Genomic DNA, 23,086 nt, shown 5'->3' on the forward strand with positions numbered 1-23,086 from the left:
ACTTTGACTTTCTATATCAGTTCAATCCCCGATATCAGCAGGATGTGATCAAACAGTGCAGTCCTGAGTTTTAAAAAAAAACAATAAAGTGACGAGAAGCTGACCTGTGGGTGAAAAGAGTGGCAGGACTCAGGGCGTCGGCGAATCTTCTGCGATCTCATCCTGTCACACTTCACTGACGCGTTATGTACAGTGGGGTAAAGAAGAAACAACCGGAACAGGAGAGGCCTCTCTACACGTTTTGCATTTTAAAGTTTTATTTTAAAAATATAGTGTAGTAGGCACATGACTAGTAATATTTTCACCTAAATTAAAGGTCTGATGTGATGAAAAGCCATTTAGATTGTGTTTTGTGGCTGTTAAGAACTTGGAAGTGAAGAGCAAGATCTGTGACGATTTGACATTTACTTCTGTCATCCCTCAAGTTAGCCTTCAAGCTTTATAAGTAAGAATTTTACTCCACTGGTACATTTCACATGAGGAACCAATAGTTGTGCAGTTTAAACTTTCCATAATTCACCGTTTCCAGGTGAACCATTCAGACCAAGCAGCTACCTCACAGTCCAACAGGTTTACTTGCATTCTAGAGCTGATTTTGCTAATTCTAAACTATCTTAGCCACAAGCAAAGCACAACTATTGTTCTGTTACTGACGGTGAGAACACACGAGTCTTCATGCACTCCCAGCATCTAAAGAATTGAAGATCCATGATTATTTTAATTATTGATAGCAATGTCTTGCAACAATAGAAAAACCCTTCGTGTTAGCACATTGTGTGGGTAATTTGGTTAATTTCCACAGGGCAAAGCTTTGTGGAAATTGTGATGTTAAGGGGCATTCAGACATGGTGGAAACTTCAACACTGATTCAAAACAAATAAGTTACTGTTTTTGACTCTCTCTTACTCTTTGTGCTCACATAAACTGCATTGTATTACAGCCAAATTCCCAATAAAGCTGCTCTTATTAACATGTTTTTTGTTTTTGTTGTCAGAAGACACGAGTGGAAACAGTAACTGAAACTCATCCCAAGAAGACTACATGTTAACCAGCAGTCAAAGTAACCCCCAAGCTGTCTCTCTGTTCCACTAAAGTATTAACACTCCCAAATGTACAATGACTGAGGCGAGCAAGCCTAATCAATACACAATTATAGTGTTCATAGATGGGCAGCCAGTCATTGTTTCGGCTTTGGTGACTTCTGCTTGTCTGTCAATACTCTCTCCAGAGCAAGACTGTGAGTTCACTGCAACAGGAACAGCAGTGCAGGGGGATTCATTTGTGACAGGGACAAAAAGTGCAGCAAAAAGATTATGTCATTGGGTATATTTTGGTCACTTGAGGTACATGATTGTACTGTGCATTTAAAGTTACGGTAACCACATGATCGGTTCTATAACCTTCTCCCACCTGTGCTGCCATCGTGGAAGGCAGTTATGTGTTGAAATATCAAGTGTTGCCAACTAAAACTAGACTTGTGTGTCCACCAACAAGTGAGGTTGCAGATTACATCTGTGTCCATCCAGAGTCGTATAGCATACTGTATGCAGTGAAGACTTTGAAGGAATTTAATGGGTTAATAGGAATTTAATGCGAATCCTGTTCGCATTAATAGTTTAATGCGAGACAATCAGTGTTTGAACAAATGTGAAACTGGGTCACAATCTAACCTTCTGTTCCTGAGTAATTGCGTCGAATAAAGGCCAGAAAGGAGTTTTTTTTCAGAACATTATGATGTCACAGTGGAGCTGACTTCTGACCTTTTGCATATAAACTGTCATTATGTCATTATCAGATCTTGTCAAGGATTTATCGGAAATGTTGTCATTATTACAGTACTAATACTTCAGTTAGGGCCAAAAAATGTGTTTTATGAGATCACAGTGACTTTTGGCCACCAAAGTCTAATTCATTCCTGAATCAAAATCAGCATTGGCATTAAATTTCAAGAAACTAGTTCCAGGAGGTCAAAACACTGGGATTGACATTAGGTCACGAGCCAGACCATGCTCTGGTGATAGCACAGCAGCGTATAGAATGGTGTGAATGCATTTCATTATCATTCTGCTATAGGGGAAAACACCCTGAAATGTTTTCATTTCTTTAAACTAATCATCATCTTGGGCGGGGCTAAAAACACAACGCACCAAAGTTCACTCAAAATAGTGACTGAGGAATTGTTTTGGTGGAACACTTGGGGACATGGCGGTGAGCTCTGCCATTCAAACAGATAATTCACAAAGAAAACTATCAGAGGTGTTTTATTGCATGATCCAAACCTTCAGCTAAGCTTGTCAAGTGTAGATTGGTGCTTTGAGGTTGTTGCTTTCCGTGGTAAAGAGGAAAAGGTAACGCATAATACCACATGAAACTACTTAATCTGAAGAGTGTGCTTGTGCTCAAGAGCTTCCAGTGTGGATGTCAGACTTGAAGAAAGTTAGAGTGGTGGCGCAATTAAATTTAAATAAGCACACTTAGAGAAGATCTAATTCAGTATGAGTGTTAGATAATTTCTTGAGATGAACCCACTTACTGCATGAATATAAACATCAAAGGATATATTTGACTTCCTTGGGCTCCATGGTGATCCGTGAGTACTGTCTGGAGCAGTCACAATCTGCCTGCACCACCAGCATCAGCAGGTTGCTGTCTGGTATCTGCTGCACCACAAACATTCTGACGTGAACAGAAATGAGAAGTGTGACAATGGGCTACCAAACAGAAACACATAAAAACGAGAACCTCTCAAGGAATGTTTTGACTTTTTGCAGCAGGGCAGCCAGGTAAGGTAAAATGTACTGCACATGAATTAAGATAAAACAGAATCAAATGTAATAAAAAAAACAATTTTAGACATCACAGTCACAAGATTGGAACGGACATGGGGTCAGGAGGTTCTTAGTCTCACATAAACAGACCATTCTCTAGAGCTGATGCAACTCTGTAGAATGGTCTGACTGCATCCTCATCATCAGTCTGCCACGGGGGGGAATAAAGTTCTGGTGTTATTTCTTTAAACCAATCACAACTGTCATGGGCAGGGCTAAGAACAGGATGCATATTGTATATGACTTTTAATATAAAAAGCATAATCATACATAACAACAATTTCAGACACCGACAGGAATGTAATATGAAAAAATAACTGTGCATATTTACTAAGCCGCATGAACTAAACACTATTAAAACGTAAGATCTTGCCCAGAAGGGACTGTAAGCGATGGCTCTGCTGTGCTGTACCATGTTTGGCCTCATGAGGGCGTTCACACACAGCTTATAATCACAAACCCGCTGTGAAGCTTCCCTCTCTTTCTCCTCTTCCCCCTCCATTTGCCTCCCACTGTTTTTCCATCTTTGTTTCTGTCACTTACTCTCCTCGCTGGATCTTTTTTCATTTACGTCTCCTAATACTTTCTCTCAGTTTTCCACTCACTCTCCATACGCTTCTCGGTCTTTCCATAAACCTGATTTAATTCAGCTCCTTTCTACTTATTTCCCTCTTCCTGATACCCTCGTATAAATACACACTGCTCTCAGTATGCAGAGCAGAGCAAAGCCATAGAAAATGGATTTTGGAAGGACAATTTAATATGACTGGTCTTGAGCTTAGGGAGGCCTGCACTGCTACTTGTGTGTGCATAAGTGTGCATGAGTGTGTGCTTACTTCTGGCATCGTCCACACTTTATAATGCTGTTGGTCTCTTTGACTGACGGCTCGTAAACGAAGCTGGGGTACTCGGTGTCACACGGCTGCAGGATGTCCCCTTTTTTCTTATGAGCCGAAGCTAATAAGAGAGTAAGGGCCATGTGTTGAGATTGGCAATTTAAATGAAATGGTATGAAAGTTGACTGTGAATGTGACATTTTGCTGGTGACTGACAGGCTAAGAGTTTGTGACAGAAGAATGAAGGCTAATATCTAAATACTTCACACTTCAGCTGCTGATTGCTGTTTGTGGCAGAGCCCGAGGCACTTTAGCTCGCTGTGTACTCCAAACAAAACTGAATATGGTGTCTGTGCACAGGTAAAATGATGAGTTTGAAACCAGAGAGAGGAGCCATAATGGCTTGTCAGAATTTCACATGTCTGGTTGAGAGCGGTGTTTTTTTGCTTGGCTTCTTTCAAGCTACATTAGCTTCAGTAAGACTCTGGGCTTGAGTCTTGTTTTGAAGTCACTGTGGCTGTTCCCACTAAAAGCTACTTACGCAATCAGACACACAACATTTTATTTTTGTTTGAAGTATACTACAAACACTACGCCACACATGAAACACTAGTGATTTTACAGAACACTGATCTTCCTTAGGAAGACTCCAAGACAGATACTCACAAGCGCTGAAAGGTGGTTTGGCTGAATGGAGGATGACGGCGTTAATGGAGCAGATGATGGACAGGCACAGTAATGAGGGGGATGAACGTATGATTGATGACAGACAGAGGCAGATGAGAGGTGATAACATCAGAGGATTGACAGTGTTGTCGTTCCATAATGACTTCTAGACTGATGATCAATATCAGGATCATTTTAAACACTCCACAATGTACACGCTTGCCAATGCTGCAGTATGGTTGTGAAACGAGTTTAGATGAAATGGGTATTTTTTGTGTAAGATGTTGATGGTGAGTAGAAACTCACTACATTTATGGGAGCATTTTAAAATAATTTGGGATCCCTTAATGGCTTACTAAAACATGCAGCTCATGTACAGTCAATCCCTAAATTACTCATACCTATGCCAAATGCTGATTGATAGTGATTTTTTATTTGATCAGTAGGTTTCTCTTGGCTGAAAATGACATAAAGAGCTGATAAAGGACAGTAAGAATTGTGTTAGACGTGATAGCATCTTTATTGGACTCTAAATGCCAAAATGATTCTCAGTAATCAATGACAAAGCCTTCATTTGCAACCACATCAATCAAACTTCAAAAGAGCTTTTGTATTCCTCCACTGAGATTTTGGACCACTGCTCTTTTGTGATGTCTTTGAAGTTGGAACATTTCATTGCCGTCACTCTGGTCTTCAGTTCTCTCCACAGATTCTCAACGGGGTTTTGGTTGGGACTCTAAAACGTTGACATTGTTTTCTTTGAAATGTTTTTTGACCGCTTTGGCTGTATGATCCAGGTTTTTCTTGCTGAAAGGTCCAATGCTGCCCAAGGCCATTTTTTTTTCTGCAGACTCCCTGATGTTTTCCTCCAGAATCTTAACGCTGTCCTAATTTAGCACAAAGTCATTTACATTGACAAGGTTGATTGGCCCTTTTGCTAAAAAACATCCTCAAAGCTTTACATTCTTACCAACATGCTTGACCACAGAGATGGTGTTCCTGTGGTTGACTGTTTCTCCTGTCTTTCACCAAAGAAAAGGCTCTGTGTCCAAACAAATCCATTTTCCTCTCGACCCCAGAACGGATGACCAAAACCGCTTCTCAGATGATCTGAGAAGTGGAGTCCTCTTCAGTCACCATCCATTAACACCAGCCTTCTCAGTGTCTGCTGGAGTGTGTGTCTTGAGATGTTGGTACCAGAAATGTTCAGATTCATCAAAACGGATCTGGCTGTGATCCTTGGATTCTTCTTGGCCTCTCACATTACCATTCTTGCCAGTGCAGACATCATTTTTAGTTTCCCACTGTGCCCTTTGAGATTTTTTCACAGTGTGGAACTCTGTGTACTATTTGATTATGCATTGCACTATGGCCACAGGCACTTAAAACACTTGGACATAGCTTTGTAGTCGTTCATCTGCTGTGTGAGCAGCTGCAATGTGTGACTCTTTCAGTGATGGGTCCTCATAACAAGCTCACTAAGCTCTTCGGTTTCATGCCTTGGAATTGACTGGTAACTGACCAGGGGCTACTGCATCCGGTTTGCTCAGTTTATAGGGTATTAGAATGCTTTAGAATGTGGTAGAAACTGCCAGGACCATTTGGAATGTATAGAAGTTTGCACTTTCTCAAACATTTGTGCTAATGTGGCAAACAAAGGCAGGCCGTATTTAGTAAAAATGCAATAAACAAACATAGCCACTGTTAAAACATATCCCTAATATCTCTAACATTTTCTTTTGTAATTTGTTTCTATCATTTCCAGCCAGAAGAAACGTATTGATCAAATACAAATTCAGAATAAATCAAAATTTGGTGCAACTATGAGTCATTCTGGGATTAACCCTCATTAAGAACTGGTTAACAAAACATAGATTTTCTGAGGTTTGTGTTTATGTACAAAATATATGTGACTTCCACATTCAACCATAACTAGCCACATCTTTTCTTTCTGTGTGAGCTCACCTTCAGCGAAATGCTCCGTGTGCCAGAAGCCACAGATATTGAACTCCAGGAGAAACCTTGTGAAGGGGAAGGAAGAGGAGAGTGGACACGGAGAAGGAGTCAATTAGGCGGCCATAATTATAGACCAAAGCAGATTGCAAGCAGATTGCATGCAGCTTTCAAAAACTGGGCCAGGACCCAAAGTTGTGTCATGGGAATAAGAAAATGGGTCCTCAAGTTATTCAGCAATAATTGGGAGCTTTGGTAGCTGTATTTTCCTAAGTGTATAACCAGACTGTTCCTTTTAATGAAGCTGCTGCATGTATTAAGCTACTTCATCCTTAACAAGTCACGAGAATAAAAAAATATGGGAGATTTTCTCTCTAACTTTCATTTGTTTCAGCTTTAGTCTGTTTTATAACACCTGTCAGCATTAAGTTATTTTCTTGCTGAGCTTTAAATGAGAAGATCAACACCACTGTGATGTCTGCATAGTAAATATGAATATATTGTCATCAGCTTAGTTAATGAAGGCTCAAAACAGGTGGAAACAGCTAATCTGGCTTTGTTCAAACGTATAAAAATCCACCTACTCACAATTCCAAAGCTCCCTAATTAAAATGCCACATCTTGTTTGTTTAATCCATTAAAACGACTTAATTAATCACTCACATTTTTCTGTATTTCACCTAAAATAACATCTTGTGATTTCCTGTGTGGATACTATCAGTGTTGCCATCCAAGAAACAAATCTCCCTTAAAGTAAACAGAATTTACAGCTGTAAATTTTAACTATTTTATTTTGGACACACTGCTACAAACAATGGACCAGCCAACTCTGGTTGCCCCTAGCAACACTTACAGTAGGAAGTTGGAGAGGAACCACTTGAGGGTTGAGGCCAAACCATAGAAGGGCTGAAGAGATAGATGGAGAGGTTATATTTATTATTTCAGGTTTTAGTGGACCTTTAAGGGAATATAGCTGTATGCAGTGTGAGTTTATTGTACTTACGCTGAGAAGTGGCCGGGCGCTGCTGACAGAGTGCGAGTTGATCTTACACATGGCCTGGTAGTCGAACAAGGATACCCTGAGGAGACAAGCACACACACACAAAGCAAATAGTGTTGCTCTTCTGTCAGGATTTCGCTGACTTACATTGATTCCTTGACCCCCTCCAGACTTCCACACACAGTGTCGCATGACTGAGCTTAACCTTTACAGAGACCCCGATAGACATCGCAACTCAGAAAAGCAAGAAACAACAGCGAAAACGGTCCAGAGTAGCTTTTTAGACATGGGATTAACCAAGAGATGTGTTCATGTTTTTCAAATCTGTGAATATTTGGTGCTTTTGCAGGTATATGCACACAAATAACAGATGTGTGCATATGCAGACTGCAAACATACACAGATTGCCACTGGAGTCCATGCATGCTCAAAACCAGTTATGTAATATCCTGTGTCAAATGAAGCATGACGAAATCTTTTAGCTGCTTAAAAATAGCACATCACTCAAGAGATTTCAAACATAAAAGACGGGCAAAAACTAAGAGGGGGGAAGAAAAAAAATCTAGAGCTGTCAAATAAGCTCAAAGTGGAGGAAAAAGAGGGAAGCAGCTATACGACAAGCACCAAGACGGGTGAATGAGCTACTCCAATAAACAACACAGAGAGGATGCTATTATCATATGGTTTGCATATGCATCATTATAGATACTAATGGTCGACTTAAGTGGTTAAGAACTGAAAAGAAAATAGGAAACATTAACATTCCGGCCTCCTGATTAAGACAACACCCCGCTGTTAGAGACACAGCATGAGGTGACACAAATGCATTCATGAGCCAGATTCAAGTGCACAGTTTTCTGAGCCTGAGACACAGAAAACGGCACTTCACATTGCGGAGTGAACACCGCGGATCCTGTCAGACTCAGGTAACCTCTTGCCCTTTGACAACAGGCAAACAAAGAAGAAAACAAAAACAGAAATATCTTGTCAGCCAGGCGCTACCTCTTGAACATGCCCATTCGGATCAGCGTGGTCATCACTGAGCCGTCAACCTCTCCATAGAACCTTCCCGCCTATCACAAAAGACAGAGGAAAGACAAACACTGTGAGACAATCAGTGTGTCTGAGCATATCAATGTCAGGTCCCTTCTGTGATGTTCATTCTTGAACCTCAGCGTCAACTGTGCGATCAATTATTCATCGATGCAACATTGTGTGTTGGTTTTATAGCGACATATGTTACCACACACTGTAAGAAGCAATTCATATTCTACTTTACAACTTTACTACATGCATGTTTGTAAAATTTGAATTCATAGAAGGAGACAAACCTTTGAAGTTGCAAACATTATTCTGATAAATGATTGTAAAGATGGTAATTGCATCAACTTAATATTGTGAGTACATTAAACTCAAATTTCTGCATTCAGAGTATTGAAACTGAACTCAGGTTGAAATAACTTTATGAAGGTGGCCTGGAAAGTGAGTTCTTCTTTACCAGGAATTCAGTATTTCAAGTCCCTTCTCCTAACCACTTAATATGCCAAGATAATATCACAGCTTCGACTGTGAGGTGGAGGACTTGTGTGTTGAACAAATACACCACAAAGGACATTTCAAGGTGAGTATCTTTTCTGTCACACATAAATTCTACTAAAGCAATGAATTTGTGAGTATTCTCAATTGTGACATTACCAATAGTGGACTTGTGTATAGATTTTAGGAAACACTTGCTTATACACTGGATCGAATATGCATAACATCGTATTGAGAAGTGAACTTTGGTCATCTTACTTTTTAGTTTAGCATAGCATTGGATGATAAAGCTACAAATGGCTTTCATATGTTCATGAGGAGAAAAAGCATGATCTAGTTTTTGCTTTTTTGTGTTCCTGTCAACCATTAAAATCTTGGTGAAGTCTGGCATTTGCCTCAAGCGAGTTGAAGAGGGTACTTGACCCGTCTCGTCTTTGGTTCCAATTGATCTCTACTGAAAATGAATTCCTTTGAAACAAAACAGCCAAATAGTGGGTCCTTTCAGTGATTTTTTTTTTTTGTTGTAATCACTGTATGTCACAGTTTACACAGTTTAGGGGTTGTTCTTCTTCAAACTAGACTGAGAATCTAATTGGAACCACTTAAATTTGTAATGTTTTTCAAACTAAAATCTACCTGCTGTTCAAAAGTATGGCAACTAGGTCTGTGACATTTAAACAATCTTTTTTTTTTTGTGGAAAAAAATGGGGGAAGGAATTTATTCTTTATTAGTAATAAACTTAAAAACTTGAGTTTATTACTTTATTTTATTACTAATTACTACGTAAGTGGTAATTACAAATACCTTTAATTGCACAAGAAAAAACAATTATCCTAACTGAATGTGGTTCACTGAATAATCATAATTTCATTAGAAGTTGCCATAAACAAACAAACAAAAAAAGATTTAAATTGTTGAAATTTATTTGCTGAACCCAAACATGTGTTTTTTAAAATGCACATCTCTTTTAATTGCACTCAGCCTACGAGGTCTCTAACAACATATTGCTGAGAGTTTGAAGAAAAGATCAATACCAGTTTCACATCTGAGCAATGAATGCTAAGGCTAGCAGCTAGTTAGTGTAGCTTAGCATAAAGATTGAAAACAGTCAGATGGATTTGCCCAAAACTTTCCCATTAACATTTTTAAATCTCATTTATTTACATGCTGTACTGTATGTTGTCTGTTTAATCAGCACACACTAGCCAGCCAAGCAGTCAAGACCTGTAGAAATCTTGTAAAAATTGTGCTTGCTAAAATCTTGCACTTTTTATTTAAAACTGTTTTCCTCGTGGAGTAGCAGTTTGCGCTTAATTACAATGTTTACTGTGTCAGTTATGAAAGAGTTACATCTGTTGAGAATACATCCAGAATCCAGAACTTAATGCTGATGTTTAAAAAGAGCAAAAGAAGACAGAACAAAAGGACAACAACTCTCAGTGCAACACAAAATGTAGAGAGCCCATCGCAGTGCTGCTTATGTTTTGTTGTGTTGCATAACTGTCAGCTGGGAGCTTTCGTCCCTTTTACCTCCGTGTTGTTGTACTACTTGCACAGCGGTGATTCATTACCACTGACTCACTGTACTGCTTACACTGATTATTGATAGTAACTGTGGGAAAAAGGCTGAACTTTGAAAATGCAAATGTGTAAATGTAATAATTGCTACATTACTCCAGAAATGTCACTGCTGTTGGGAGAAAAGGAAAGATCTTAAATATGTTTTTTAAACTTTAAAAAGATGGGCCCTAAAGGCATGAAAGTCCTTCTGAACTTTTGAGTGACCTCATATATAAGTGAGTGGAGAAGTAGAAATAGGATTTAGGAGGCTTTGAGTCTAATTCAAAGTTAAGTTAGACACAGTGGCCTGGCTGCAGGCTGGATAGCTGCTGGTTAACATGGCTTCCCAGAGTAAAGATCACAAGGAAATTTTAAGTTACTGAGATACATGATGAGTAAATGTATTTCTAAATATTCCACACATTCTGGTTTGGACTTGTTCCTCTGAGTGTGTTTCCTTCCTAATGAAAATTGACAAGTGGAAGTGCTCTTAAACAATCAAATCCACGGCTAAAAAGCACTCCAGCTGTATTCTCAGTGTGTTTGCGTGTGATTGCGTATGAGCTCACATCGTTGCGCTGTTTAGAAATTAGGACAAAGCCATTATTGTCAATCACGTAGCAGTCGATGTCCTGATATGAGAGAAAGAGAGACAGACAAAGAAACCAATTATTTATGTAAAGCAAAGATCTGTGTCAGACCACACTGACAAAGATAACACAGATAGTTCAATAATTTGCATAATTCAAAGCAAGTATTATGAAGCGACAGCCAGTTTCTTGCTTCAGTGGTTTTACACAGTAGCAAAAGGATCATTTATGAGTTTGAATAATAGACAATTTATAGCAAATGCATGCTAGTTTGATTAATATGAAGCAGAGAGAAAGATATACTCACGACACTGTCACAGCGAAGAGGACAGATTCCCTCCACGCCTGAGCACTGGAGAAATAATATCATCGTTAGCAAACTGACGAAGATTTTTCACTGACAACCGACAGGTGAAAGTGCTGATGGTGGATGTGGTGGGTGTTGTTATTCACTGACTGCATGAGTTTAGAGGAGGGCATGTTTGTGTATGCGAGGAGATAATTTGAACACATGCTCTGTCTGCGTATGGCTGTGAAGGTGTGAACCTGAAACGTGCGTCAGTGTTGACATCTGTGAGAGATTGTGCGAGATGTGTCATTTCTACCTGCAGCGTGTCTTGTTTGCAAGTTTGCGTGAGCACGATTTGCGCCCGTCTTTGCCTATATGGGTGTGTTTTAACTGAGGTGTGAAGTCGAGTTTACAGAGCTCAGCGGGTGCTGAGGATGGTAGACTTAGTTTGTTGAGAGTGATGTTTTGAAAAATGAGGAGAGGGGATGTCATGCATACTCACATCTGTGTCATTTGGCTGAGAAGACACAAAGACAGCAACAAAGAGAGACAAAAAAGATGAGCACGAACAAAAGAGAAGCATTACTTCAGTTAATGATGTGTAGGTCGATGCATTGACTTAGACTGTCTCTGCTGCTGTTAGTTTACTGTTGAAAAACCCACAAATCTTCTGCTCGAAGTAGAAAACAGATTGTATTTTTCTCATGAGCAGATTTTCAATCACACTGAACAATTTCAACAAAGTAAAACACATTTCCAGTTGTTTCTTCCACCAAAACAAATATTCCCCATATATCAGCTTATACAGGTGAACATAAGCTCAAAAATGCGCTGTCTCTCTGCAATCCGATGTGCAAAATGTGACAATATTTGTCATAATATCAAACTTTTGGTCCATCAGCACAGTCTGTCCCTCAGCTCCTTCTGCTCCTCCATCTGTGAACTGGTCATAAGTCAAAACGTCGATAATTTTTCAGGTGACTCTATGGTCCTATTTTATATGTTGGTGTCTATGGACAGTACGTCTTTGGGATCACGGTCAGGCTAAATAGAGCATGTCGAAGTGTGAATGAGACAATCTATCATCCTTTTCAGTCCTATTACAGCAAAGTGTCAGTCTTTCCCATCGCTGCCTCCTGAAATAAACTACAATTCAGTGGACTGATGGGAAAGACGAGGCTTCCACACACACTACGGGCAAACAGCGTTGCCTGATTTGACTGCGAACTATGGTGAATCATGAAGTCTAAAGCCCTGCTAATGATTCCTAGAAGTCACAATATTCATTTCATGTACCAATCACCAGTGATAATTATTGTAGTTACACCAAACACTGGGATAAATAGATGATGTGTTCCTGATGGCTGCACTGGAGGGAAAAGCATGGGATCAATAAAATCAAATCTTCTTAGCAGCGTCAATTTGCTCAACAAATTAACTGGAAAACTGCTCATTAGTTAAATGCAATTTCTGGACATGACAGATATTCTAGTGGCATGAAAGTGGAAAAGTTGAATCAATGGGAAGCATGAATATGCTGAGGAAATTATAATATTTTCTGTCTATAAAAAAAAAAAATCTGTTTATTCTTATTTTTGACTGGTTGATGTATAACCATCACCATCAAGCCAATTAATCAAAGCCAAAGGTGCAAATTTGCTATCATAACAAACTGTTTTGAACCTTGTCTTTGTTGTGTACAGCACATTTTCATATCTTTTCTGAGTAACATTTTGTTCCTCCAGCTTCTCGTGAACCAGCTTCCTAAATCTGGGCAGCATATAAGAAGCTGCTCACTCAGATTTGGCGTTGGTGATGTGTTTCCTTCTGAAATTCCAGGAGTCAAGCTGATAGTGAGAACATCAATTACCACTTTCATTCCCTGAACTCCAACCGAACAGCTTCTCTGTGTGATAATGTTACTGAATGTTCACAGAAGTTTCAAGTGAGAAGCACACCAACATTTGATAACTTTATACTATTCTAGACTGAGTTTGTTTACTCAGATGCAATAAATCCTGACATCAAATTCTGTAAATACATTCTAAACCATAGAATAATCTTGTTTGCACAAGACTGAGAAAATTTTGTGATTTTTGTGCATGTAAGTGCACTAAAAAAAATCAGAATTTCATATTGCAGAAACCGTATGCAGACTTAAAAACAGAGTCAGGGAGAACAGCTGAGTGTTCTTTGTGAGATGAAGCATATGCCGAGGTGTGAATGGAAAAAAACTCTATCATCTTTTGTTTTCAATTGCTATCAGCTCACTGCTCTGCGCTCACTGTCAGACGGAATATAGCAGCGATGAAGTACGAGAAACATATGGTGCTGTACATCGTGGGATTCACACTCTATCATTACTAAATTAGATTTTTCAGACTAAAGCCTGTTTTAAAAATTCCTATTTTCACTTGTTTCTCTCTCTCTCACTGCATCTAACAGATATGCAAGCGTTAAACACCACAAATGGAGGCAGCAGACGGCGCACAGACTGCTGTCCAGTGACGTCAGAAGAGTTTCCTATTAACATCCTGACCGATTCCCATTAGATGGTGGCTCATGCTTTATTCTTACTCCCACTAATTCATAATTCATCCTCTAATAACATTTTATTTTAAGGCAGTCAACCTTATAGAGCAACTACAAGGTCAGAGAGGATATCGCTCACTTATGTAACTCTTCCACTGAGATGTACAGAATTTGTGCAAGGCGTTCCTTGCGTTAATAATTTCTCACTAACACATAAAGATGAAGCTAAGCTGATGTTATGAGCAATTAAAGCAAACAAATTATTAGTGAATTCTGTTCATCTTCACCAGTTAATGATGAAGTAGCATACAAATGAGGGAACAAACAAACCCTGCCTCCTGTATCTAAATCCACTGCACCAATAAAGGCTCTTTAGATGGCTGATGCTGTCATGTGATTGGTTACTGTGCATCCTCTCGATGATCCGTCTTTCATTCAGGATTTACAGTAGGTACAGTTTATTCAACCCTGAGGGAGCTGAAGACTTAAAATAGATGGTAGAGAGGATGCCACACACACACACACACACACACACACACACACACACACACACACACACACACACACACACACACACACACACACACACACACACACACACACACGTTTGTACTTCTATCTTAGTGAGGACATCCATAGGCGTAATGCATTTCCTAGAGCCTTACCCTAACCTTAACCATCACAACTGATGGCCTAAACTTAATCCTTACCCTAACCTTAACCAAACCTCAATTCATACCTGTTCTCTAAAAACAAGTCTTCACCCTCAAACATGGCTGTTTCAAAGTGAGGACCGGCCAAAATGTCCTCACTTTGTAAAAATGTCCTCACTTTGATAGTTAAATGCAGAAAATGGTTCTCACAATGTAGCAAGTACAAGAACACACACACACACACACACACACACACACACACACACACACATTTGTATAAATATAAAGAGAGAGAGAGTGACACACATGAACAATCAAAACGAGCACATACTGTTAGTGCACACGCAAAAAACGCTATGAAATAAAGATCAAGTACATGACAGAAAGACACCATGATTATGTAAGCTATCTTAGGAGAAGGGAGAGGAGAGGAGATGAGGACAGGAGGAGACAGTGTATGAAAAACAAAATGGAAAGAAATGAAATCCTTGCAAAAATTGATGAGAAAAGGTGAAAAAAAAGGGAGAACAGGAATGGCTTTCTATGCAGCATAAATCTAGAGGATAACAAGTCTACTGGCGATGATGCTAATGAGCTCCTAGATGATGAATGTGGACATAATAACACGCGTGTGCACAGATGGCCACGCATATGGTCCCAGTCAACACTACCAGACACATATACAGCACTCTTCAAACCTCCACAAATACATACATGCAGCATGGCACACACATGTGGGAGCTGCCGAGCCTCGCTGCAGCAGCTATCCATCACTTCATGGCTAGCCAGCGGCCTTAATGCTCTTTTAACTGCTGTCATTTACAGCCATGGGAGCAGAGGAGAAGAAGGGGGCCAGGTTATGAAACACCTGCGACAGCAAAAGTGTTCCGCCAAATTAAACAAGTTTCCCTCAATAAAATGTTTTCTTGAAGGTGCGGAAGATCCCAGATCCCCGAAAGGATAGTAAGATCCCTCACTGAATACAGAAGTGATTCTCTGCACAGCATACTAAATATACACTGAGAACAATCCCAATGATGACATTTAATCTTTCAGTATAATGCTTTAGGAGGGGTAAGCACTCTTTTAATGGTGGGAGCACTGATATGGAAAACACTGCACGAAGCTTGGAATTAAACAATGTTTAAATGCTGTAATTACCAACTAATGGAGCTGAAAAAGAACCTATAATCAGCTTTGACTTCTTGCCATGCAGTAAAATATGGTGTCAGAGAGGCCCGCTAGCTTAAAGGAATAGTGCTAAAACTCCTAAACAGACAGTGTATTCATCAGCAGCTATGTTTCATATTTATAAAAGATAATTGAGCGGTTTCATGTTCACTGACAGGACTTTTGTGAATCAGAGTAGCTGGTTTATGGCTAGAAAGCGAGTGTGAAATTTTAATGTCAAATCGGAAACACCGCATTGAAATCAAAGACTCAGAAACTGGAGAGCGCCTTTCATCTGATGCCGAAAAATAAACTATTCAAAGCAGCAGCCTGGTAAAGATTAAATCTGACAAAATCTAAAACTTCTTTTGGATTGGCTGTGGAACCAATGATACTCATAATTTTAGACACAGAGGAAATAAAGCCGAGGTTATTATTTGAGGGAGAGGAGCGCAAACTGATGATTGTGTCATTTGTATTCTACAAGCACTGTTCAATAAAACTGCTGTAATTATAAATAGACAAAAAATTCTCACTGATGTCAGTTTAATACTACAAGGACCCAACACGTTCTGCCTTTTATATTGGGCAACAATACCAGTGTCACAACAATATAAATCTAACAAAACAGGAAAGAGTCAAGTATTTTAGGATTATAACTAACATTAAAGATGATGCTAACACATTTTAGTCAATTGTAGTTTGGTTATTTCTGTTAGAAATGCAACTACACAAAATCAACAACACATAATACCTCCAAGTCATCAACAACAGATGGACACAATGAATGTGATGGAGGCAACTTTCTTGCTAAGCTGTGGTCATTTGGTACTATGTCCACTACCAGTCAAACGTTTTACATTTTAGATTCTTCAAAATAGCCACCCTTTGCTTTGATTACTGCTTTGTACACTCTTGGTCTTCTCTCAATGAGCTTCATGGGTAGGTGCCTGAAATGGTTTTCACCTCACAGGTGTGCCTTGTCAACCTTCATCTGTATAATTTCTTGCCTTCTTAATGAGGTTGGGACCATCAGTTGTGTTGTGCAGAAGTCAGGTTGGTACACAGTTGACAGCCCTATTGGACAACTGTTAGAATCCATATTGTGGCAAGAACCAATAAGCTAGGTCAAGACAAATAACAGTCCATCATTACTTTAAGAACTAAAGGTCAGTCAGTCCAGAAAATTGCAAAAACTTTGAATATATCTCCAAGTGCAGTCGCAAAACCCATCAAGCACTACAAACAAACTGGCTCACATGAGGACCGCCCCAGGAAAGGAAGACCAAGAGTCACCTCTGATGCTAAGAAGTTCAACTTAAAATCTAAGTTTAATTCCCAAACAATAACAGTGACACTTGCCATTTATAAAACATTTACCAAATGACTGATACAAAAGCATAAAGTTGAAAATAACTGAATAGAAATCTGTTATATTCAAGAACGTGTCCAACCCTGAGTTGTTACTTATTCAAACCTGAGTCGACATCACAGATCTCATAGACAGAAGTCAAACTCTTCCTCCCTAAAGTTCAATGTGCTGAAGACCTCTTCTCTTGTCACTTGTTTCAGCAATATTACTGAGATGCTCAATGAAAAGATCAGGCTTACCTGTGCTGCAATGGCCCAAAATTTGGACTCAATCAGCTCCAGTGTCATTTGGACTCCAATAGCTGCAGAAAGAAAATGAGACAAAGACAAAGAGCCACATCAGTTGAGCACAATAAAATGGACATAACAGTTCTCTTTGACGTGAAGGACTGTGCAGCAGCACTGTGATACTGCGATAAAATACATGTAGGATTAGTGGCAATATATAAATTGCATTAGTAACAGCAGCTGCGATAGCCACAGATGCCACCACTGTGATAACGCTCTCAATTTAAGTGGTGATTGCTTTTGCAGTAAAAGTAGCCCTGCTGGTCGCGAAAAAGAAAGAGAAACTTTAATCGAGCACTTTAGAAGAAAGAACATTAATGAGCCGATTAATGTCCCAGAGTGAGAGACTGTATCTCTCTTGGCTCTGAGGCTGGAGGAGTCGAGGAGGACCTGCTGTACAGATCAGCACTGCCTTCAGAACTCAACTTATGAAAATCCTTTTACAGTAACTGGCCTTCTGAGCTTCGCCAGCACTGCGTGAACCTCCTATTATTAGACAGTGAGTGTGTGTGTGTGTCCAAACTCTCTCTACAACATAGCACCCTCAGTCACAAAACATTAAGCCCAGAATTAGCGTGTGTTTGCACATGTATATCCCACATGCGCACACGCACACACACACGGCGGCGGAGTGATTGCTTATGTCAGCTTAGGGCTGTATGTCTGTCAGCATTTTAGTCGGCGTGGTAATGCGAAAAGGAACTGTAATTGCATAAGTTCTCAGTGCACACATACTGTATACACACACACAATAAATACACACAGTCTGCGAGGGAAGATATGACACTTCATATTAGCATCAAAGACTCAGCGTTTTTTTTTCTCCCAGCGTGCTTTGTACAGCCACTCAGGGAAAGCCTCCGCGGTGCTCACAAGACACATAAAAACACACATATACCCGCACAAACTCCCCTCACACGTATATACACACAACACGACTGCACTCATGCATTTATTAATCGAGAGACAAATTTGACGTTATATGTGCAAAATCATTTAATGTAGCATCCTTTAATGTTCCCACAGATGCTAGACAGAGACATCGGTGCTCTCAATAGAAGCTATGGCCTTGAAAATGCACATCACTGCATTATGCAAAATTGAATGCCATTTTCCCCCCCTTCAAGGCCGCTATTGTTTCCATTCATTTCCATCTGAAATTCAATTAGTGTGAAATTTGTGTGAGTCGTGTAATCTGTCACAGTAAACATTGAGAATGCATCAGTTTTTGTGCTGTTGTGAGGCAGCAGAAATGACTCTAATCCAATGGCTGTCTGAAGTTGTAGTCAGATGCCTGAACATAACTCTCAGTTATTCTCGTAAAATGCTATTAGGTGATGAATTATGGATCACCGGGGTTAAGAATAAACTGTGAGCTGCATGTCTTGATGGACTTTTTCATATTATAAGGGTAAGACTTGAACATCTTCTGTCCTGTGTGTGCTTGTTTTCATTTATGTGTGCAATAAATGTTATCCAATTTCTTAAGTAAAAGAGGATTTTGGTGGAATTAACTAATTCTTGTGAACTGACAGTAAATACAAAAGTTTTGTAAATTTCAGGCTAATTCAATCAAAAAATATCTAGCTTTGATTTGAGGATGATTTTAGAATTTCAAAGCAATAGTTGTCTGATTTAGGGTCTTTCAACTTAAAGTGATGAGTTGAATAAATGCACAGCTGAGAGTTTGATCAATTTGAACTAATGCTAGAAGATTTCCCATCATGCATTGTTAATTAAATTAAAAATCAATTGAAATAATACCTGTTGTCTGTCATTTAAGATGTGGGAAATCTTGTTTTCTTCTTGACAAAACAATGAAAAAACACTAACCACAAGGAAGGTTAGCATTTAATCACGTCCTTGCCCCTGCACACTTATTTTACATCACTGAAATGTTATCTAAAGTATAAAACAGCTTCAGTTTTCACAGCTGATCGTCTCTTTTTAACGTCAAATGAAGAGAGACTCCTAAAACAAAAGCGAGTCTATTTGCAATGAATGTCTTAGAGTCTAATCAGTCCAGTTCTCAGCTAATTTTACATTTCAAAACTCACCGGATGATGTTTAAGTAAGCATTCAACTCAACCTCAGTTAGCTCATATTTTTAAGCCAGTAGAGGATCTTGTGTTTCTCAGTTAAACAAACTTAAAATGCAGTCCTATGTCGAAAATCAGCCATGATGCTGAGTCGTGGCTGCAATCAGCCTGTAATCAGTCGTACACGCAGGAGAAGGTGGGGAGTTGTTTGTCTGTTCATGCAGCTCTAACAGATCAAGGAAAGTCGTTCAGACATTTCAAATGTGCTATTTGCAGAACATGATCATATGTAATCTGCTGTTTTGTCACCGACGAAGCAAAACCATCACCTGTGACTTTCCATGTGGTATTCTTGGCACTCACATCTCCTCTCCTCAGCAGAGCCAGTGACCTTGAAGTCATCTACCTCAAGCATAATCTCAGATCAAGTGTTGGAAGGCCATTACAGGGGGACAGCATTAATCTGCCTTCTTTCCCTCCCTAAGTTGGAGGCTGATAGGCCAAATCTAATTAAAACTACCACACTGATCCCTCTTGTGTGTGTGTGCTGGCATAGATGTGTGTGTGTGTGTGTGTGCGGGTGTGGGTGTGTGTGTGCACAGCCTGCGAGCATTTAACACTTAATGTGTGTTTAGTTTGCTTACATTTGTGTATACAAGGATATGCACGGCCTTGCAAGCATGAAAGAGAAAATGTGTGCTCATGAGCTTGTATATGTGTATGTGTTTGTGAGAGAGAGAGAGACAGTGAGAGAGAGAGAGAGAGAGAGAGAGAGAGAGAGAGAGAGAGAGAGAGAGAGAGAGAGAGAGAGAGAGAGAGCATATCTTGTACACTCACAGTCTGACGTGCAATTAACACAAGTTGCCAATCACAGTTGAGTACGCTTTCAACAGGAAATGAATTAATGAGGAAATAAATAAAAAATTTAAGCCACCAAGAGCTGGAGTTAATTGGTTATTACACTGGCGAGATAGAAGCAAGAGAGACGGTGGGATGTGAACTGTGAACGACTGGCAAAAAGAAAAATGGGCCTGGAACAAAGGATAAACACACTACAGACTCTAAGCCTTACTGCATTGTTGCACAGTAATATGCATATTTGTGCTCTATACGTATTATAGAGTAAGACAAGTAGTCAGAAAGGCAGAAACAAAGATGGACAGGTAGAATGAAAAACTGACAGATGAACAGTAATAAACACAGACAGAGTACACCAAAGATAAAGATATAACTATGCATGAGTAACACAGTTTTATGTACACAGAGGGATTCATATCATTATACTGCAGGTACATCACTGAAGATATTTTTTATGTTATTGCGTAAAATACAGTTAAAGTGTAAACTGTGAACACCCAAAGATAATGCTGTAAAGAGTGAATGTAAAAGTGTGGCCCTTGGGATCCTGTTTCCTACAAATTCTGTTTACATACTTCTAATCGGAAACCATTTATAAGAAAATTGATACTTACTATAATATAAACCCCCAAGAGATTGTTTATGGAAGCAGTTTATTATAATTTAGAATTTATTTACAATCCATTATTGGGTTTTATTGTTGTTTATTGTTGATCAGTCCCATAGTGTTCTTGTCCTAATACCCCAAAGTGACATGTTTGCATCAAAGGTCTTGTATGTGTCCCTTTTCAGCAAACTAATAAAAATCTTTCTTGTCCCCAGAATATGTTTTTCAATTTTTCAGCTCAAAATTTTGTAAAGACGGTTAATTTTTTACCATGACTGTACAACTCCTGATTGTATCCCTGTTCTAAACGAACTGTTTCAAATCCATCTGAGCTGCTGCTGGCCACGCCCCCTTCAGGAAGAAGACTCTCTGCCTCTGTGATTGACAGCATGATGCAAAACTGTGGACACCATGGCAAAAATGGTTAATTTCACTATGACTGTACAACTCTTTTTGTAAGTCCTGTTATAAACAAGGTGTTTCAGTCTCTGTAGCTTTAAAAACATCTGAGCAGCTGCTGACCATGACCCCTTCAGGAAGAAGACTCTGTGTATTTCATTGACAGCATGGCCAATTATTTTACAGACAAAATACCATTGAATTTACAGCACAGTTTCATTTTTAACTCATGTGTTTGGTAAGTTTGTCAGACAGCATTGCAGTTATTACTTCGCCAAGGAACGCAGCGGAGTTATGTGACAATCAGCGTACGTTAGTCCGTCTGTTTGTCTGTTAGCAACATTGCTCAAAAACTGAATAACAAATTTGGATGAAATCATCAGAGAAGGTTAGAAATGGCACAATGACCAAATGATTATAGTTTGGCAGTGATGCGGCTCATAGTCTGGATCAAAGGATTTGTTAAAGATTTTTGTATCATTGTGAGATAGCAGCATGGCGTCACTGTAACTATGACAACAAGTGAACACTACATCAGCTGCCTGCTGACGATCACATGATTACAATCCTACCACAAATCGACCGCTGAGAACTTATCAGGAATTATCAGTCAGAAATCATACAATGACTGAGCAGCCTTGGTGGATTACTGCGCTCTCTCAGTGCATTCCTTGTTTAATGTATTTCAGAGCTGCAGCCTGGAAATCGCTATAATGTGCATTTCAGAGTGATTTCATGACTGGTTCTGCTGTCTCACTTCAGAAACAGGAAAAAATATGCACAGAAGCACCTGTTTACAGATTCGGAAAGATTGATTTCTTGGTTAAATAGTAAGAAAGTCAGCTTTGACAGATGGCCGGATGTATTTGGGTAGTCTAATCCTGATACAGGATGTTAGATAAAACCCCAGTCTTTAGGGTTAAAGTTTAATGCTGTGTACACACACCATCCACGTCCCTGGTAGCCATGCGGTTCTATAAATGGCTGCCTGTGCATGTCCACACATATCTGGCATCGTTTAGTGTGTCTGTGTGGGTGTGTGCTGTGCTGAGGTGGCACAGGAGGTCAGCTTGTGTTAAATGACCAGTGAGCAGAGCTGAGTGTTGATGGCTCCCTTAGCAAGACCCTGGAGTAGAGGCTAAATATAAAGGAACACACACACAAACAGAGTCAATAAATTAAACTGGCACAACGGCTAAAGTCTCCGGGTGCAGAGGGGACATCGAAAATAAGGCCACCAGTAAAGAGGTCATTTCATTCTTTTCTGTTTCACACACACACATACACACACACACAATAGACAGTTTTTGTCATAGATGTGTGAAGCAGATATAATATACACAATGGGGGTAAAGAAGCAAGGAAGTAAGAGAGAGAGAGCGAGACCAAAGTGGTGACGCACAAAAGCACACATCTACACAACAGACTGGCAAAGAGAGCAGGGTGAAGGAAGGACGTGCACACAGAAAGGTTGTCAACGGGGCACAGACATTGTAATTAAAGGGCCAGATTAATTGGTGTAATGGACTTAGGTGGCACAGGTGGAGAGAGAATGATGGAGGGATGACGGCGGACAAGAGGGAGGACAGGAAAAGGAGAGGATGAAATGCAAAGGGGATGAAAGAGGATGAATTGATTTTTAATAATGTTATGAGCTGGGAACTCTTTTCATTCCAACCACGCGTGGCTATTAATAATAGAGCCGGGGAGATCAAATGGTTGTGCTTGAGAGTATGTGCGTGTCTCATTCTTTCACATATATGTGTGCTTGTTTTGTGTGTCTGGGTGTACAGACAACAAAAGGACTGGAGGCAGGAGGAGGTGAGCAGAGGAAAACAGCGTAGGGATGGTGTGTGCATTTGTCTAAGAGCTACCTCTTAATTTAAAATTCACACCTACTTAAAAAGCCA

The 23,086-nt window shown here is 39.6% G+C and overlaps 1 protein-coding gene across 2 annotated transcripts in view; it reads right to left on the minus strand.

The window, feature by feature from the left end:
* Window positions 1-23,086, minus strand: part of cacna2d4a (calcium channel, voltage-dependent, alpha 2/delta subunit 4a) — a 102,123-nt gene that overhangs the window by 1,774 nt on the left and 77,263 nt on the right. The window contains exons 29-39 of one of the 2 annotated variants that reach the window (XM_051959138.1): window positions 17,226-17,287; window positions 11,762-11,776; window positions 11,278-11,322; window positions 10,950-11,012; window positions 8,286-8,356; window positions 7,287-7,362; window positions 7,137-7,189; window positions 6,296-6,351; window positions 3,665-3,785; window positions 2,561-2,676; window positions 105-187 (exon numbers count right to left, since the gene is read on the minus strand). In XM_051959138.1, the coding sequence (XP_051815098.1) occupies window positions 105-187; window positions 2,561-2,676; window positions 3,665-3,785; window positions 6,296-6,351; window positions 7,137-7,189; window positions 7,287-7,362; window positions 8,286-8,356; window positions 10,950-11,012; window positions 11,278-11,322; window positions 11,762-11,776; window positions 17,226-17,287 (761 nt within the window). Of the gene's footprint in view, window positions 1-104; window positions 188-719; window positions 2,677-3,664; window positions 3,786-6,295; window positions 6,352-7,136; window positions 7,190-7,286; window positions 7,363-8,285; window positions 8,357-10,949; window positions 11,013-11,277; window positions 11,323-11,761; window positions 11,777-17,225; window positions 17,288-23,086 lie in introns of those variants that run through there. The other variant, XM_051959137.1, reaches the window with a different exon arrangement.

The sequence above is a fragment of the Acanthochromis polyacanthus genome, chromosome 1 (genome assembly GCF_021347895.1).
Source record: "Acanthochromis polyacanthus isolate Apoly-LR-REF ecotype Palm Island chromosome 1, KAUST_Apoly_ChrSc, whole genome shotgun sequence".
Taxonomy (NCBI): domain Eukaryota; kingdom Metazoa; phylum Chordata; class Actinopteri; family Pomacentridae; genus Acanthochromis; species Acanthochromis polyacanthus.